This window comes from Emydura macquarii, unplaced genomic scaffold (assembly GCF_026122565.2).
Source record: "Emydura macquarii macquarii isolate MOO-44397 ecotype Brisbane River unplaced genomic scaffold, CSIRO-AGI_Emac_v2 contig_1045, whole genome shotgun sequence".
In the NCBI taxonomy this organism is placed as follows: domain Eukaryota; kingdom Metazoa; phylum Chordata; order Testudines; family Chelidae; genus Emydura; species Emydura macquarii.
The window spans coordinates 14,013,493-14,033,057 of record NW_027131182.1 but is presented as its reverse complement, the minus strand read 5'-3'; the positions used below and the strand labels follow the sequence as shown (position 1 = coordinate 14,033,057).

Genomic DNA, 19,565 nt, shown 5'->3' with positions numbered 1-19,565 from the left:
ACTAGATTGTATTTGGTTTACTTTTAAGTTATTGCCGTGGTAGTCAAACTTCAAAATCACTTCGAAAGAAAAACATTCTCAGATGGAAATTATTTTGATTAAACTTGCCTGAAGAATAGTTGTATCAGTAAGGAGCTGTATCTCTAGCAATTCTGCCAAACTGCTAACAATATCACAAACTTTGTTATACAGCATTACTATAACCCTCTGCTTGTGGGTGGAGCATTTGGCACGCTTCGCTTTTGAACTTAAAACACCTCCTAGAAAATAAAGTAAAATAAAATGATTCATCTTCAAACCTTTCAGTTACATTTGATCCAACATTAAGAACAAGAGGATTTTCTCAAAAAAAGGTACTTTATAATTTTTGTTAGCACAAAATGCTGACAGAAAAGTAATTTCTATTTAACAGCACTAATTGGGGGGAGGGGGGATTTGTTATTTCAGATAATTTTTTAATAATTTTTGTGAATTGTTGGGCCAAGATTTTCAAGATGGTACCTATAGTAAACCTCCTATATCCATATATTATTAGAACCAGATGGGAATTTTTGACCAGAAGGAATTGCTTCCAGAAAATTTCCTTTTCACAAAATTTAAATTTACCAGAGAAAAATGTCAATTTTACCAAAAAGTTTTGATGTGCCATCTGGAAAAATCAAAATGATGCCTGCCTTGAAGGCTCCTGTCAATTTCACTTCAGAAAGTGAAATTGACAAGAGCCTTCTAGGAGGGCTGCCAAGACTGAATGCACTATTTCTCTGCTTCCCCAGCCTCTCCACTATACCTCCAGCTCTAGCTGCCAGAGAGGTGAGGCTCCCAATCCTCCCTCCCACCCAGTTCCAGGAAGGCAGAGAACCAAGATGCACAGCCTGACCATCTCTCCCATAGCTCAGGAACTGGTGATGCTGAGTACACCAACTATCTACCTCTTTGGCTCCCAGTACTATGGGGGAAGGTGTGGAGGTGGAGCAGCCAGGCTCTCTGCTTCACAGGAAACCAAAGCAAGGGATATCAGGTAAGGCAGATGGATAGGCTCAGTGTTCTAGCTCTCTGCCTCTCCAGTAGCCCAGGAAAGCTCTCCTGAAAAACAGCATTTTTCTTGAAATACCTTCCCATTAAAAAAGTTTGCATTTTTGACTTTTTGTCCCAGTTCAGGACAATATTTTTCCCCCATAAATGTGAAATTTTTTTTGCTAGAGGGGATTTCCATTTTGTGGCCACCTCTTATATTATATACCTGAACACACACTCTAATTTCAAAAGTACTGACATTAAGTGGTTCCTCAGGGATTATGAACACTAGACCACTTACTTAGGCACATAATATATGAATATAGAAGTCTAATTTTAGGCACCAACTTTTAGTGGGTTAGGTCTTGCCACTGAAGTAAGAGTGGACCTTTTGGGTTACACACTGCTTGGTTCAGAGGAGGATGGGTTTCATTACCTCTGTCATTTTGGGCTACAATTTACCATTCAGCAGCTTTTTTCCTCAAAATCATATGTAGCACTCATTCATCCTTCTTTATTCACTGAACACTGAAAATGGCTGTGTGACACTCTACAGCCCCCTTAATCATCATTATAGTGTAATTGTGTATTGTTTAACACAAAGTATGTCATGTAAGATGTTTTTGGAATGCTCATGATGTACTGAACATTGTTGTTCTACTAATACATTTGTTGCAATGTCATATGTATGGTTATGAGGCTCCACTATGTGATATGCCCAAAGATGTGTCTCATGGCTTAAAACATATCCAAGCAAGACTCTGAGCAGAAGGACAGTACACACCTCATTAAGGCTTGCATAGAACAACTGAGCTCAACATTCCAGGAACAAAGGACTAGCCTACACATCAACAAAGGAATCCACAAAGGACCTCAGTGACTCAGGGCATGGAGGGAACCATACAGGACATTGTTTGTCACCTAGCATTTTGTCTCTCTCTCTCTCTCTCCCTCTACAAACATCCCCAAGCAACTGAAGTGCTAACCCAGGGGGAGAGCCTGGCTGGAAATGAATCCAGCCAGCCTGTGGTGAGAATCATCTGAGTTTGAAAGTGATAAGTTTAGTTTAGAATATATTTGGCTTTTGTTTATTTTGACTAAACCTGACTTGCCTTCCTCTGACTTATAATCACTTAAAATCCTTCTGTAGTTTAATAAATTTGTTTTGCTTATTTTACCTAAAACAGTGCATTTGGGTTAAGGTATGTCAGAGACTCCATTTGAAGTGACAAGGCTGGTTCATATCAATTTCTTTGATAAATTGATGAATATATGAGCTTGCAGTGTTCAGTGAGCAGCATTGAACATTATAAGACAGAGGTTCCTAGGGTTGCGTCTGGGACTGGGGGTACTGACTGGGGCCATACCACTACATGGCTTGGAGCACTCACTCACTTGTTTGCTGGTGGCTGTGTTAGCTGCCCAGGACTGGGAGTTCACACAGCAAAGCAGAGTAAGACAAGCTCTGGGAGAGGGGGATTGGGGTGATACAGCGATTCACCAGTCCACATTGCAGTAGGGGAACGTCATCGGCTGTCTTAAGATTAGCTCTTGAATCTAGTGCATAGCAGTGTCAAGGGATGTGAAATTGTTTGCACATCACACTTAAGACTGGTCACATTTAAAATCTTATGCATCACATTTGCTTACATGCAATCTCATTTATCTATTAACATACTAACCACCATGAGGATCCACTCTGTAGACAGGATCATATTGAGGATAAAGGGTATTCTGCAAATGAAATTTAGTGTACTGAATAACTCTTTCTATTACATCCTCAATATACACAGCTTTAGGCATATTGGGTGATGTCATAATGTTGATAGCTGTAAGACAGGCATCTGCAGATTTTGTAACTCTCTCCATAATCAGATCTCTCCACAATCTTTCCTCATCTTCAGTGTCATTGTTCTACAAGGAAAAATAGAAAGTTATATACATTTTCTAAAAAGTATGCATTAAGACAAAATTAAATCTGTTTTTAAAAATACATATTATATTTCTGTATATTGCAGATTATCCCTGCTGAATAAAATATACTTCAAAGGAAGGTTATTTTATAAATATACATATTAAATATTATATGACATTTATAAATCAGAGCACTGTGCCTATATTATAAATGTAAAATATATTTTTGTTAACTGGCAAGTAGCAAAAATGTTGATATCCCACTAAATTAAAAAAGACAAAGGTGATACCACTCACCATCGGTGCTTGGAATGTACGCACATTAATGGACTGCATAACAGCAGAGAGACCAGAGAGAAGAACATCTCTAGTTGGTAGAGAACTGGACAGATGCTATCCAGATAGCTGCCCTGTGACAAACTCACCTAGCTGAAGAAGCACAACTCACTGAAAAAGGAGCTGGCTACCTTCTTCTGGAGTGGCCATACTAAAGAAAAGCGACATGAATCTGGTGTTGAGTGTGCCATCAAAACACAGCTAGTTAGCAAGCTTATGAATTTCCCAAAGGGTGTAAATGATAGACTCATGCTAATGAGACTCCCACAGTGTGGGAAAAGATATGCAACTACCATCAGCACCTATGTACCACCATAACCAACCCAGATGTGATTAAGGACAAATTTTAAAAAGACTTGTGGTCTCTTATTGAGAAGTGCTGAAGGCAGACAAGCCCATCATCCTTGCTGACTTCGGTGCTAGAATTGGTGCAGCTTACCAGACACGGCCAGGTGTCACTGGAAAAAATAACCTTGGGAAATGCAATAGCAACGGGCTCCTCCCGCTCAGGAAATGCGCCAAACATGATCTCCTTATCAACAATACAGTCTTCTGCTTGTCAAAGCACAATAAGATGTCTTGGATGCATCCATGCTCCACTGGCATTTATTTCATTGACTATGTCATCATCAGGAGAAGAAACAGATAGGATTTTAGAGTAACAAAGGCCATGAGAAGTGCAGAATGTTGGACTAATCACAGGCCAAACTCTCCAAGCTGAATATTTGGATACAACCTAGTGGATGACCACAAGGTAAAAAAGCATCCAAAAAGCTTAATATTTCCAAATTGAAACAGGAGACTGTGAAACAGGCTTTAGTCGAAGAACTGTGCAACCAGCTTGTAACAACTGATGCAAACTCTAAGAACGTCAAGGAAAACTGGGCATCCTTTAGGTCTGTGTACTTGGCTGCATCCAATACCTTTGGTTCCATCCACAAACACCAAGATTGGTTTGAAGAAAACGATACTGACACAGGGAGACTATTGAATGAGAAACATTGGCTCTATTATGCCTATTTAGAAGACAGCACTTCAACATCTAAGGCAGCAGCTTTCAATAACATCGAGAGGGCTGTCCAAAACAAACTTAGAGAGATACAAAACTTATGGCTGAGCAACAAGGCAGTTGAGATTCAGTCCTACACAGATAGGAATGACATGAAGAACTTCTATGATGCTCTGAGGACAATCTATGATCCAGGATCTTCAGAAACACCTCCAATACTGAATGCTGATGACACCACCCTGTTCACTGACAAAGAAAAGATACTGCAAAGATGGGCAGAACATTTTAAGAGCATCCTCAACCAACAATCATCTATTATTGAGGAGGCAATTGATCGACCACCCAGATTGATATCAAAATATCTCTAGCTGATCTCCCAACGCTGACAAACTGTGAAAGCGATTGACCTGCTATTAAATGGCTAAGTACCTGAAGCAGATACTATACCAGCAGAAGTCTACATGGACTGAGGCTTGCACATGGCTCCTGTCAATGTGGACTCAAGGAACTATGCCCCTGGAATACAAGGATGTTTCCATTGTCCACTTGTACAAGCGGAAAGGCAACAGACAGTCCTGTAATAATGATCAGGGCATCTCCTTGTTTTCAACAGTCAGCAAAATTCTCACCAGAATTCTGCTGAATCGCCTTGTGCAACACGTTGAACAAGGGCTCCTGCCTGAGAGTCAGTGTGGCTTCAGGAAAGGATGCAGGACTATAGACATGGTGTTTGCAGCTCGTCAATTTCAGGAGAAATGCCAGGAAAAAAACTCCAATCTGTACATGACTTTCTTTGATCTGACAAAAGCATTTGATACAGTCAATTAGGAAGGCCTTTGGAAGATCATGGCAAAATTTGGTTGCCCAGAGAAATTCATTGCAACAGTTCGGTAATTCCATGATGGCATGCTCGCTTGGGTTGCAGACGACGGTGAGTTATCTGAACCATTCCCAGTCACCAATGGAGTCAAGCAGGACTGTGTGTTGGGCCCAACCCACTTCACTATGAAGGCCTCTGCCATGTTTATAGATGCTTTTCATCACTTCCATCTCCAAATACCAGCCTGATGGCAAGCCCTTCAATTTAAGGAGACTACAGGTGAAGATGAAGGTACAGGAAGTGACTGTTTGTGATATTCTGTTTGCTGATGACTGTTCCCTGAATGCCAAATCTGAGTCTGATATGCAGCTGAGTATAGATTATTTCTCTTCAGTTTGTGACAACTTTGGTCTCACAAGCAACATGAAGAAGACAGAAGTGATATACCAGCCTGCATCAGGAAAGCCATACATACAGCCTACTATCACAGTGAATGGTGAAACCCTCCAGACAGTGGACAAGTTCTACCTTGGCAACACACTGTCACATGCAGTTTACATTGATAATGAAATCAACATCTGAATTGCTAAAGCAAGCGTGGCCTTTGGCAGACTATGTGTGGGAGCATAGAGGCATCAGTCAACAAAAAAACCCTGAAACTCTAACAAAGCCAGTGTTGCCAACTCTGATATATGCATGCAAAACTTGGACGATGTACAGATGCCATGCTATGAAGCTGAATCACTTTCATGTGGGCTGTCTAAGGAAACTTATGAGGATAAGATGGCAAGACAAGGTTCCAGATACTGAGGTTCTGATATGGGCAGGCATTCCAAGCATCCATATTTTGTTGATGAAATCACAGATGAGATGAGCAGGCCATGTCACCAGCATGTCAGATGAGCAACCACAAAAGAAGATCTTTCACTGCGAGCTAAATGAGAGAAAGCATTCTCAGGGAGGCCAAAAGAAATGTTTCAAGGACACCGTCAAGTTATCCTTGGGGAGTTTCAACATTGACCCAGAGTTGTGGGAAAATCTCGCTCATGATCATTCTACCTGGCGAAGCCTCATCCATACTGGAGCTACAGTCTATGAGCAGAGGAGAACTGCTGAGGCAGAGGAGAAGCACCAGCAGTGGTAATCTCACAACAGCAGCATGTCTGCTGTTAATCAAGCAATCCATAGTGGTACCTCTTATTCGGTGTGCCATAGACAGCTCAAAGCTCAAATTGGCCTGATTAGCCACTCATACGTTAACAGAAACCAAACATGTCATGGTCATCTTTGAACTCAAAGTACGAACAACAACAAAAAACTAGAATGAGATACTAAGGACTTGTAATCACCTTCAGAGGCACACAGAAAGGTTACATTTTTCATGGGTAAGTAATATGAACAGGAATTTCTATGTTCATCAATAAAGGCTGAATTACTTCAAGCAAAATTTCTATTAATTGATTTAATAATTCCTTTTTTTTTTTAGATGTACTATGTTGTGTTTTGAGAGGATGAACACATTAAAGACTGTGCGGAACTTTGAGATTGACTGATGAAAAGTGCTGTATCAAATCTAGGTGTTATTTTTATATCCCCTATGAATAGGCTCAGCAGAATCAGATTTAAAAAAAAATTCATTTGATAACATGAATGTTTACTTTTAAGCATATTTTTTAAATTTTTATTGATTTAAATGTTCACAATTGTGCAAAATTATGGGTTTTAAGCATTTTTTTTTTACTTTTATCTATTCAAATGTTCATAGTTGCAAGAAATGATGGGGATTGTTCGACAATTATTAGTTAATAACTGTAGACACAGATTCAGAAAATTGTCAACATCACATGTCAAAATATTCTAAGTAAATACCCTCAAGTCGAACTCTCAAGTTCTCAAGCAGCATTGTTCTTACTGTCTGTAAATTTTTATCATCATCAAAGGAAATTACAGACACAAACTGACTAAAAAAAGTATGGTGAAATCTATGGTTTTTAGCATTTACCAATAAAAAACTAATTCTTCCAAGCCTACCTATGACTGCTGCTTTGACCAGTTTCAGTTTCTACCACTATATGCAACTCTAGTGCAGAAAGGCTTTTATAAACCATATGGAAATCATGGGGATTTTTCTGACCCCTTATTTTCTCCCACTCTCCCTCTCAAGTCTGAAGATTCCCCCTATCAGTCATCATTATTGTGCTGAGGATCTGACCCATCAATAACTATGCCTTAAAAACAGACATAGGAATTGCTAAAGAATCCTGAGAGAAACCACCTCTTTCCCAGAGATTGAAAGTACTGTCCTATACAACTCTTCTATCAACTACCAACTCAGACAAACTTTTGTACCCTAGGGTATACGTTCATTGCATCCAACACACACACACACACACAAAACTGTGGCAGTGAGTCTCAGAGCCTGGGTCAAATGACTCAGGCTCACAGGGTTTGTGACACAGGGCTAAAAGTAGCAGCATAGACATTTCTGCTCAAGCTGGAGCATGGGTTCTGAGACCCATCTCCTGGGTTTCTGAGCCCAGGCTCCAGCCCAAGCTGGAACATCTACATGGCTAATTTTTAGCCCTGTAGCACAAGCCCTACGAGCCCCAGTCAGTTGACTCAGACTCTTAGACTCTCTACCACACGGTGTTGTGTTTTTGTTTTGTTTTTGTTTGTTGGTGGTTTTTTGGGCAATATAGACATACTCGTAGGGATCTTTGGGAAAAAATTTGCACCAGCTGAGTTGCACTGGTTGGTCTTGTGATTAATAAAATGCACTGGGATTCCAGAGATATTGTTTCCATTGATGGCTCTGCTGCAAACTACTTAAGATGGATCTTGAGAAAGTCTCTTAGGTACCAGATCAGTAAAGCAATTTGCCGTGTACTTAAGGGTATCCTTTTAGCAAAGCACTTAATCACAGGCAGAATTTTAAGTACATATTTAAATCTCACTGAAGTCAATGGGGTTAATTCACACGCCTAAAGTAGATGCTCCTAAAAAGAACTCCTAAATTGGAACCTTGATCTTGCTGTACCTCAATTCCCCAGCTGTAAAATTATGAAAATAATATTTCCTTTCTCCCAACTTTTGGACTTACCCAAAGCCCTTGGAGTTCTCTCTTCTGACTTGTCTATTTAGATTCAGTTCAAGGCAGGGGTGCTCTCTTATCTGTATGTACAGCATCTAGCATAACTAAGTCATAGTTTTGATAATATTTTAGAGTTGAGTATACTTCATGATGGAGTGGCAGAGTCTAAAATTCATTATTTTATGCATAGTTGGCAGGTATATTTGAAAATTTAAAGGAGATCTGCAAAGATTTATTAGAAAAAGTGGGCTTTCCTTCTTTATAATCCTTTCCTTCTTTATACTGTATAAAGAAAGGCCTGAAAGGTGATTTATTTATTTAAAATTTCTTCTTTTTTTTTTTTAATTCGACTTAAGTATTAGGAATCTTAAGTCTACTCTTCTCTGGTTTTGCTGGCGAACCCCTCGTAGACATCAGGGATGTTAACTGTGAACAATGAACACATTAACAGAAAGAGTGAAGAGGCTAATTATTTGACAAAGTTGAAGTTAATGTGTATTGTTAAAAATATAAAAACTCAAAAATTTCAACTAAAAATCCCTTGTCCTCTGAATTGCTCATCTTTCAGTCTACGTTCTGATGATGTCACCATTTCACTAGCTCTTCAGTCATACAGAGGTAAGTTTGGGCCTGAATTTCTATTGGAAAAAGCTATGCAGAAAGCAAAAAAACACCTTTTTTTTTTTTTAAAGAACAAAAACAATAAAAATTCAGTCCTTTCTTCATACATAGTAAGAAAAAGTAGAAAAAGGAACAAGCAGCCTTTATTCTCCTCCACTTTGCAGGTCACTTTTAAAGACATTTTGGAACTGTGTACTGAAGCTTGAAGAAACCACCACCTATCTAAAAGAAAGATAAATAAAATATTCCGATATATTTAATATGTCCATTTTTAATTAAGTGCAAATGCCTCCAATACGAAGGCATATATATTAACTTCAGTCCATTACCATTTTCCTCAGGCTTGGTCTACACTTAAAAGTTTTGCCAGCAGAGCTATGTTGAATAGGAGTGCAAAAAACCAAACAAAACACACACACACACACACACACACACACACACACACACACACACACACACACACACACACACACACACACCCCCCCCCCCCAACATGGCTATGCCAGAGAAGTCCCATGTAGACACAGTTCTACCAACAAACAATTATTTTTCCTACACAGCTTATTTCATTCAGGGAATTGATATAAGCTACAGCAGCAGAATAACTCTTTTGCTGTAAACTGCATCTCCATTAGGAGGGTTTGCTGGTATAGCTATAGAGAAGTCACTATCTGCCTCAAACAGGTTCAATTCTCCTATCTCACAAGAAATGGTTTAACAAATTCTGAGAAGTGATAATCATGGAAAATCCAATTTATTTTAAAAAGATGCCTGCAGAATTTACACACTTGGCACCCTTTGTACTGATTTTCCAAAAGAACACACTAAGTAGTCCAGAGGCTCCCTTCTTTGTACATTGTTATATATGTGTGTGTGTGTGTGTGTGTGTGTGTGATGTGATAGAAACAGCTTATTTTTAAAGTATTAATATTATAGTTTACATATATAAACATTTTGGTATGTGATGAACTATGACATTTTGCCATCTTGTCACAAAAATTTAATCTATTGAAAAAGAGAAAAGTAAATAATTACAAGACATTTGTGAACTAAACCCCTCTAGAGATCGATATTCTAACTAAAAGAGCCTACAAATAACTTTGCAAAATGCACTGAAGTCATGAATAACTTTGGGGGGGTTGGTTATAGCTCTCACTCAACCCTTTAAGTACTTATGCAGATACTAACTTTAAGCATGTGAGTAGATCCATCAAGGTCAAATAAAAATGCTTCCTCGATTCTAAATGGTGAGAATCTGCTTTACATAAAAATTTAGTTTTCTTCCATGGTATATGTGAAGTTTAATGGGCATGTACCAAACAAAGTTATGCTGGCTGCAAGTTTACCAGTTGCCAAGGAAAATCACAGGATGACACTAATATGTTAAAATAAAATTAAAAAAAATAAACACAACTAATCTGCTCTCTTTTAAATAGCTAATATTTTACAACAAGGAGAACAACGTAGAAACAATATAATTAGGCAAGTATTAACAACTACCTGTCGCGTTGCTTAAGGAATTAGGGTAATTTGCATCAAATACTAAAATTTAACACCCTATTATTACGTAAGCTAAATTAGAAACCTTTTACAGTTAAAAACAAAATTACTTTGGAAATATTGCCACTTGATATTAAAATGAAAGTGCATATTTTAATCAAATATAGTGATGTCAACAACTATCATCTGAAACTCACATGGTTTAGTAATGTAGAAAGCTTTGAGCCATCTTGAATATTCTTCTCCAAGATGTTCAGGACTTTCACTGTTTTATCCGTTGAAAGCTAAAATAAAAATACTTATATCAGAATAGCAGAAAGAGCGTAAACAAATTATTTCTAAGTGGTAAAACAAATGTGTGCATGGAAAATATGGCACACTATGTAATTCTGGTGTTAAAATTAGATCGTAAATGCTTTGGGGTAGGATCTTAATTTGTGTACGTACAATTCCTAGCACAGTAAGGCCACGATCTTGCACGAGGATTCTGATCCTATAATAAAACTTAATATTAAGCAATAGTAATAATGGTGATGTCTGTGTAGAAATTAAAAATAAATGAAAACATTCCATTAGCTTTCTGTTTGTTGAGGAGGATGGGGAGTGGGTAGATTTACAACACATATGGGGATTATTAGTAGTTTCTAGAGAATTTGATTTGTCAGTTGAATTGCCCAATGCAAAAATCTTGAAGAAACCACAGTATGAAGTCAGTTTTCATTATGAATTAATTGTATTTTTCTCATCAAAATGTAATTTTAGAAATTTAGGTTACGTTCTTATCATTAATTAGAACATTTTCCACAAAAACTGTTTAATCAGATTACACTTCTAACTAGCAAAAATGTATGGGAATATGTTTAATTATGTATACCTGCCACTGCTATCTTCCTGGTGCCAGGAATCAGAATTTGCCAAAGTCAACCACTAATGATGAACTCTGGGTGGCTAGAGAAAGTTTTGCCTTAAATTTAGTCTCAAGTTTATGGACAAGCACAAAACAATGTGAACACGGTTTTGGTACTGGTGCATATGTATTTTATTTTCAAAATATTTACTAACTTTGAAGAATTGAATTGAAAAAAAATAATTCTACATGACCTACTCATGTTCTACACAATTAAGATCAAGAAATTAGTGGAGCTCACTGCCCTCTTAAAGATTGCAAGCCACTAGTTCAAGTCTTACTGGAACTCAGCCCTCTAAGGCAATTGGATCCTGGGAGAGCTAGACCTCAAGTGGCTAACCGATCATGACTCATCAGGAGATATACAACCACCTTGTAAAAGAGCTTTCTGTATTCAGTATGATGTAGGAACTGGCAAGAACTCCAGCCAGTAGAAGCTGAGGCCTAAAGAGACTTGTAGGGAGCAAGGCCTGAGGCCTGGAAATATCTGGGAAGGAGATGCACTCAGCCCAGGAAGAGGAATGGGGGGACCTGTGTATAAAGCCAGAAAGAAGGCCTAGAGCTAGGGCCACAGAAAACCACAAGGAAGGGGTTCATATACTAAGGAAACTAAGAGTCTTCATAAGAAGCAGCCCTGGAAAGAGAGAGTCAGGACAGTAGCAAGGGTGAGAATAGACAGCCCTCCACAACATAGAATTGAAGGGCTGGGGACCCATACTTGTATCCTAGAGGGGTAATACCAACAACTACTACAACAGGGTAAACCCCAAAAGTGAAACCCAGAAGGGCATAAAAAGGAAGTCATAAGCTGTTGAGGGAACAGATATTGTTTAAGCTAGGAAGGGGAACCCTGTATTAACAGGGATGTAGGGTTACTGGGCCTGAGGAAAAGGAAATCCACTGAGATGCCTTGGAAGAAGACTGCTGTAATACTCTGGAAAGGGTGGACTTCGTGACATAACCCTTTAGCTATGTCATCTCAGTTCAACAAAGCACAGAATATTGAGGACCACTGAGGACCACTAGTGGAAAGAAGGGAAATTGAGGCACAGACACACAGAGGGAGGAGAAAGAACACTGTTACAAAGGGGAAATGTATTTTATACATTTAACACTGAAGTGTTTTGTACAATTTCATTTTTAAGATCATGACATACCTTGTCCATAATGCCCATTGCCTTAATTTTTGCAGATTCACTACCTAACTCACTAAGCTGATGTTTTCCCAGGAGCAACTCCTGTGGAATCTCATCATCACCTCCTAAAAAAAAGGGGGGGGGGAGAGAGGAGAGGGGAGAGACAGTTTATATTCATTCCAGTTAAATTCACTAGTCTGAAAAATAAGCTGCTTATTCAGGCACATAAATATAGATTTAGGAGCCTAAATTCAGGCACCCATTTCTGAAAATCTTTAGCCAAAGTACTTCAAAATGTCTAGGAAAACAAGCAGTTCATAACTAGTACATTTAACCCCTTTATCACTCTGTCTCAAAAACGTAAATCTAGAAGAAATATGGGTGTAATTAAACAATTAAACATTTTTGGACTAAATTTGGATAAAAATGTATATAAAATTGCTGAATGTTTTATAAAATAGCTAAAGCTTATAATTAGAACTGGGTGGGCAACAATTTTCACATCTCACATGAATTTGAGATTTTTAAAAAAAAATGTCCATTCCAAATTGGGACCAAAAGCAAAAAATCTCAATTTTTACCACCCAATAACTCCCCACCAAAAAAATTCAAAATAGGTCAATCAAAACATTTTGTTTCAATGTTAATACTTATGTTTTTAAACCATTTTTGGTATAAATTAACTAAAATTTCAAAATGAAATGTTATTTAAAACCTAAAACCAAAACATTGTTTTCAAATCTTTGAAATGTTATGTTTCAATATTTGAAACTTTTCCAACATTTTTTTCCAACTTGAAGATTTTTCAAATCTAATTCTTTCCCGCTAACAGTTTTGGTTTTGACAAATCAATATTTTCTGTCAAAGTGTCCTCAGAAAATTCCAAACCAGCTTCAGTTAAATTTCATTCAATAGTTTGAAAAGTTACTGGTTGCATACATAGTTTGTACAAGCAACAGGTTTTTTATTTATTTATTTGTTTATTTATTTTTATAGCACTAGAGCTAGAAAAGAGCTATTAGGTTATCTGCTCCATCCACATGTCAAAACTCAATTTGCTACAATACAATTTCTAGTGCTTTAGCTGGGGTAGAACAAGATTTTCGAAAGCACCTCAGAGATTTAGGAGCACAAATTCCATTAACTTTCAATGGCAATTATGCTACTAAATACCTTAGGAGCATTCTCTCTCAAACCATCTTCAAAAACCACTGCCGATGACCCATAAAATGAGGTGTAAATCAGAAGACAATCACATTTCGAATAGATAGTCTCCCCACCCCAGAAGCCTAAGGTTTGCATCTGTTGTGGATTGTCTCTCTTCTAAGTCCTTCAGGGAACCAACGTTGGAGGAAGAAGAGCAATCAGAGGATGGAGGAGGAGCTTATCCATGGTGGTAGCCAAAGAGGAGAAAGGAGGCATTTTCCAGTGTACACACCAGAGGCAACCAAGTTACAAAGAAGGGGCTCTGAAATAAAATACTTAGATGCAAATTCTGTAAAGGCTTCATGTGGTTTTGTACAACAAAAAACAGTAGTTAAGACATTTCTGGCATATTACCTAATGCAGTAAAATCCATGTCTTCCAAATTTTCCAAAATATTTTCTACTGAAGCAGTAAACCTCTTAAAAGTTGAAGAATCCATCATTTCTGGTGAAAAAGAAAAGTATATATAGTTGTGTTATATATAACAGACAACATAAACTGAAGAAAACAACAAATTCAACCTTCTAAAAATTTACCTTCAGGTGTTAGTTTAGGTTCATAAGCTTTCCTTTTCTTCTGTTTTTCTCTTTTCTTCATTTTTCTAGCCACTAGTAAACAAATTAAGAATTTAAAATGAAGATATCTGAAACAAATGCTTTTGTTTAGTTTCCTAAAATATACTGTAAAAGTTGGATACATGAATATTAAAATCCATGAACAACATTCTTTAGACTAGCCTGTCCACATCTGATATGCTTATATTAGGAATACATGGAAGGGTTATATTAATTATACTGAGTAAGGTGTACTTTAATACTCATGAATTACCTTCACTGAGGTTAGGAGGAGGAGAATAATCATCCATGTCAGAGTCTTCTGGAGTACGATTGCGATAACGGCTACTACCAGAAGTCCTCCTTCCTTCATTATTGCTACTTCTTCTATGATCACCAGAACTTCTCTTGTCATGCTCTTCATACTCCCAAGCTTTATCATCATCTCTGTCCTTTTTATGTCTTTTCCGAGAAGCTAGAAATGAAGTAAGTTTTCATTAGATACACTGAAGTTCCACATTTTTTACCTAACAGAATGACTTACAAGTTTTAAAAAAAATTGTGTACTGTTGTTATATTAAGCAAATGTGCATTATAAACCTGTAACATTAAAAACCCAACCATGACCTTGATCCTAATAATAATTTTTGAAGAATGTATAAAGCCCTACCTGACACAAGAAGAGCCAGTGAAATTCAGTTACATTTTTAAAATACTTACTCGGGATGCCTGCCTCTTTAAACTGAATAAGGGAGAGACACAAGATAAGAACAATTTTCATTCCTTCCTAATCTGAGGGAAAGTTGTAGGATAAAATTTTCAGAAGTCCCATTTTCATTAGGCTTCCAGGACCCCACTCTCACTGACTTTCAATGAGACTTGGAGTTCTAGATGCCTATGTCACTTTTGAAAATGGGATTTAGGAGCTTAAATCCATTAAGACCATATTTTTAAAGGTATTTAGGCATTGCCGTGCTCGCCATCACAGTGCCTAACTGATTTAGTGGTCTAAATCTCATTTTTAAAAGGGATTTAGGTACTTAGGAAACCAGTGCTGTTCAACATATTCATTAATGATCTGGACAAAGCGGTAAACAGTGAGATGGCAAAATTTCCAAATGACACAAAATTACCCAACATAGTTAAGTCCAAAACAGACTGCAAAGAGTCACAAAACTGGTAACCGGGCAACAAAATGGCAGATGAAATTCAATGTTGATAAATGCAATGTAATACATATTGGAAAACATAATCCCAATTATACATACAAAAGGATGGGGTCTAAATTAGGTGTTACCACTCAAGAAGGAGACCTTGGAGTCACCATGGATAGTTCTCTGAAAACATCTACTCAAGGTGCAGTGGCAGTCAAAGACCATTAGGAAAGGAATAGATAATAAAACAAAAAATATCATAATGGCACTATACAAAATCTCTGGTACGCCCACGCCTTGAATATTGCATGCATTATGGCTGCTTTATCTCAAGAAAGATTTATTAGAACTGGAAAACGTACAGAGAAGGTCAACAAAAATGATTATGGGTATGGAACAGAGGAGAGATTAAAAACCCTGGGACTGTTCAGTTAAGAAAAGAGATGACTAAGAGGGGTATGATACAGGTTTATAAAAACATGATTGTTACGGAGAAAGTTTATAAGGAAGTGTTATTTATCCTCTGACAAGAACTAGGGGGTCACCTGATGACATGAATAGGCAGCAGTACTTCTAAACACAACACACAGTGAAACTGTGTAACTCATTGCAAGGGGATGTTGTGAAGGCCAAAGCATAACTAGGTTAAAAAAAATTAGCTAAGTCCATGGAGTATGGGTCTTTCAATAGCTATTAGCCAAGATGGTCAGGGATGCCACCCCAGACTCTGGGTGTCCCTAAGCCCCTCTGCCAGAAGGTTGGACTGGACAACAAATGATCCATCCTCTGATGATTGCCTGTTCTGTTCGTTCCCTCTGAAACTTTTGGAACTGTCTACTGTCAAAACACAGAATACTGGGCAAGATAGAACATTTGTCTGACCCACTATGGCCATTCTTCTATTCTTGTATCCCATTGACTGTCGAGAGCAGCAATGCCTAAATACCTTTACTAAACTGGGCCTTAGGATTTTTTAAATTTTCACTGTGATGCATTACACAAAATTCAGTCTTCTGAAGGTGAGTAGCTAAAAGAAGGAAGCTAAAGGCAGAACCCCACAGCGAGAGAATGAGACTGTGGCTGAAACCATAGACAGCAACAGTAGCCAGACGAACTGACAATAAGAGAAATATCCCTCAGGCTAACCAAGCTCTGGTAGAAATCCAAATAGCTGAAAAGTGTTTAATTCCAAGTGTGGTTTGGCGCACTTACGGAACTGATAAAAATGGTTGAAAGCGCGTATGGTAGTGGTGGAAAGCTAGCAAAGCAATTGCCCATGAAACTACTTGGAGACAAAAAAAGCAATCTGGGATACTTGAAAGTTGGAAGAACTATTGGATGAGGGAAATAAGTGGTTGGGGGACTGTACAGGCTCTGTCATCTCTTAAAGGAATGACATTGTATAAACCTGAACTGCTGATTTAAAAAAAAAAAAAAAAAAAGACAACACATCACCTTTTCAAGAGTCTCAAAACGTTTTGTGGAGTCAGGTGAACTCCACTAATTCCAGAAGTTTACAAAAATCTATTTTGTTCTTTCTTAGTATCAGATCTTACTTCATTTTGAGGCTGACTTACCTAAATGGAAGTAAGTTCCTGATGCTCCATAGGGGCCAATGCCTAACTTTCAATTAAGCTTTAATGTTTATTAAGTATGTTTTGTAAACAGTATTTTTCTTTAGCATGAAAGCAAGCTTTAAGGGAAGATTTCAAGAGCTGCATATTACACATCTTATATGCTGTTTTGAAATTTGTACTGCAGGGGATTTGTATTTTAATAAGCATACTTATTCCCTCTCCACTGAGCAGCAGAGGACCTATCCTAAGATGTTTGATGCTGAAAATCACTCAGAATTTTTGCTAAGCGGCCTGTGTTTTCACCTGGCCTGAGAGACCAGTAGTTCTAGTGATTGTGCAAACTAGGGAACTTTAAGTGCAGGGCATCAGGGTCCACACAAACACTGAGTGTGCAGCATGTTAGTGAGCTATAGATTTAAACACTAGCTTACTGTATACTAATTGTTCATCTAGACAAGCCCATGTTATAGTATAGGTTTTCTCTGAGATGTGACTCTAAAAAGGGCATTCGTCCATTGATAATTTCCAGATCAAATTTTGCTCATTTGGCAAATAAATATGTAATTTAACCTGGCTTCCTGCAAATCAATCTGGGATCTGAAAACCAGGAAAGGTCTTCACTGGGATATGCATCATCACTAGTAGTAAAAGTTCTGCAGACTATCTAGCCAGTATCCTATAACTTACACTGATAGTATTGTTAGAGCCGGACAGAAATCAGAATTTCTGGTCTGCAGGAAATATTGACATTTCAAAATTTGTTTTCAGCACAAAACGGGAACAAAATTTCATTTTGACTTTCTGAAATGTAGTTTCTTTTTAAATTTTTATTTTCACATTTCATAGCGTATCAGTTATAATAATAATATAGTATGCTTTAGGACTGATGTCATAATATGACATAATAGTTGAAATATATTTTTAATTTTAATGTTTTAAAACCATGAAGGCAGCCACTACTTAGTATTGACAAACATTTTATCTTCTTTTCTAGCTCAATCAGTATTAAGTAGCAGCTCCCCACAAGAATTTTAATAAAAGAAAACAAAAATAGAATATTTCAGCTATCATTATGATGTCAGTAGTAGTATATATTATGCACCACAACTACTGACATGATAAAATAATGTAAAAATAATATAAATATGCAAAACAAAAATATAAAATAAAATCTCAAAACAAAACTTTGGTATTCCGCAAAACAAATTTTTTCTGGAACAAAACTTTCAGCATTTTCTGTCAAAAAAAACTTTAAACAAAAAGTTTCCCACCAGTTTTAAAGTACCAGATACTTCTGAATAAGATGTAAGGACCCTGTAGTAGGCATATGAAGGATAATTTGCCCCCATATTAGGTCTCATCCTGATCAATAAGAGTAAAGTTTGGCATAAGCCATGAAACACAGGTTTAATATCCCTTCCAGAATTAATACTGTTAATTATAATTCTGAATATTCCTGATAGCCATATAAATATTCAATGCATTTTTTAATCTTGTTAAATTTTTGGCCTCAACATCCAATCGCAATGAGTTGTACAGCTTAATCCAAGTTGTGTGAAAAAATATTTTCTTTTATCAGTTTTGAATTTCCCACCTTTTAATTTAATTGAATATCCACTTGCTTTTGTGTTAGCAGAAAGGAAAAACAGAATTTCTCAGTCTGCCTTCTCTTCACAATTCATTACTTTATATACTTTCATCACATCCCCGCTTATTCATCTCCATTGTAAGGGAACAGTTCCAATTTTTTCACTCCCTCTTTTCATACCAGTTTTTTCATGCCTTTGATCATTCTTGATCTGTTCTCTGAATCCCCTTTAATTCTGCAACATCATTTCTGAAATGGTATGACTAGTTCCATACACAGTACTCCAGATGCACCACTGATTTATAAAGCATTGTAAGAATATTTGTATTATTCACCATCCTATTCTTTAGGAATCTTAACAGCTTTTTTGACTGTAAGCTGTACATTGAGTAGAGATCTTCACTTAACTTTCTACAATGAAACCCAGGCCCCTTTCTTGGGTAGATACAGTTAATTTTGAAGGCTGTAAGGTGTATGAGTAGTTTAAACTTTTCTTTGTAATGTGCATTACTTTGTATTTATCAACATTGAATTTCATTTGCCACTATGTTGCCCCTTTACATAACTTTTTCAGGTCTTTCTGAAATTCCTCATAATCTTTTCTGATCTTGACAAACTTAAGTAACTTTGCATCATCTGTAAATTTAGCTACCTCACTCTCAGCTCCACCCCCCTTTCCATAATATATTAAACAACACAGAACCTAACATGGAATCTTGAGGCAACCCTCTGTTAACCTTTTGCCATTATGAAGATTAATAGCAGAGTGCCTCAAGATTCTGTACATGATGGTCACAGCAGCAGACACTAGTGTCTTTAAGAAAAAAAGGTATAGTACTCCTCTTTGGGTTTCCATCTGGATGTGCTGAGATTTCTCTTTTAGAGTAGCTGACAGGATTGTCTCTAGTTTGTGGTGTCTCAGACCCACTGGAGCTCAACCTCACATTAAATTCACTCAAAGGTGCTCCTTTTGAATTTCCTGAGAAAGACCTCTGAGAGGGTCTTCACTTTTAAATTGTCTTTTCTGTGAGTGTTGCATATCTTTCTCAGGAGAACTTGAGATGGAAAAAGCCAGGTTACTTACTTTCTACCTTTTGGTGTCTTAAGAAAGGCTAACCATTGTCTAAACTTTATGAGT

At 37.3% G+C, this 19,565-nt stretch overlaps 1 protein-coding gene across 7 annotated transcripts in view; it reads right to left on the bottom strand.

Annotated features, from left to right (window-relative positions):
• Positions 1–19,565, bottom strand: part of NIPBL (NIPBL cohesin loading factor) — a 281,327-nt gene that overhangs the window by 64,480 nt on the left and 197,282 nt on the right. For all 7 annotated transcript variants that reach the window (XM_067545538.1, XM_067545537.1, XM_067545539.1 and 4 more), the window contains 7 exons: positions 14,383–14,583; positions 14,091–14,162; positions 13,909–13,998; positions 12,370–12,473; positions 10,503–10,589; positions 2,697–2,928; positions 109–260 (listed from right to left, as the gene is read on the bottom strand). In XM_067545538.1, coding sequence (XP_067401639.1) covers positions 109–260; positions 2,697–2,928; positions 10,503–10,589; positions 12,370–12,473; positions 13,909–13,998; positions 14,091–14,162; positions 14,383–14,583 — 938 coding nt within the window. The remainder of the gene's footprint in view (positions 1–108; positions 261–2,696; positions 2,929–10,502; positions 10,590–12,369; positions 12,474–13,908; positions 13,999–14,090; positions 14,163–14,382; positions 14,584–19,565) is intronic.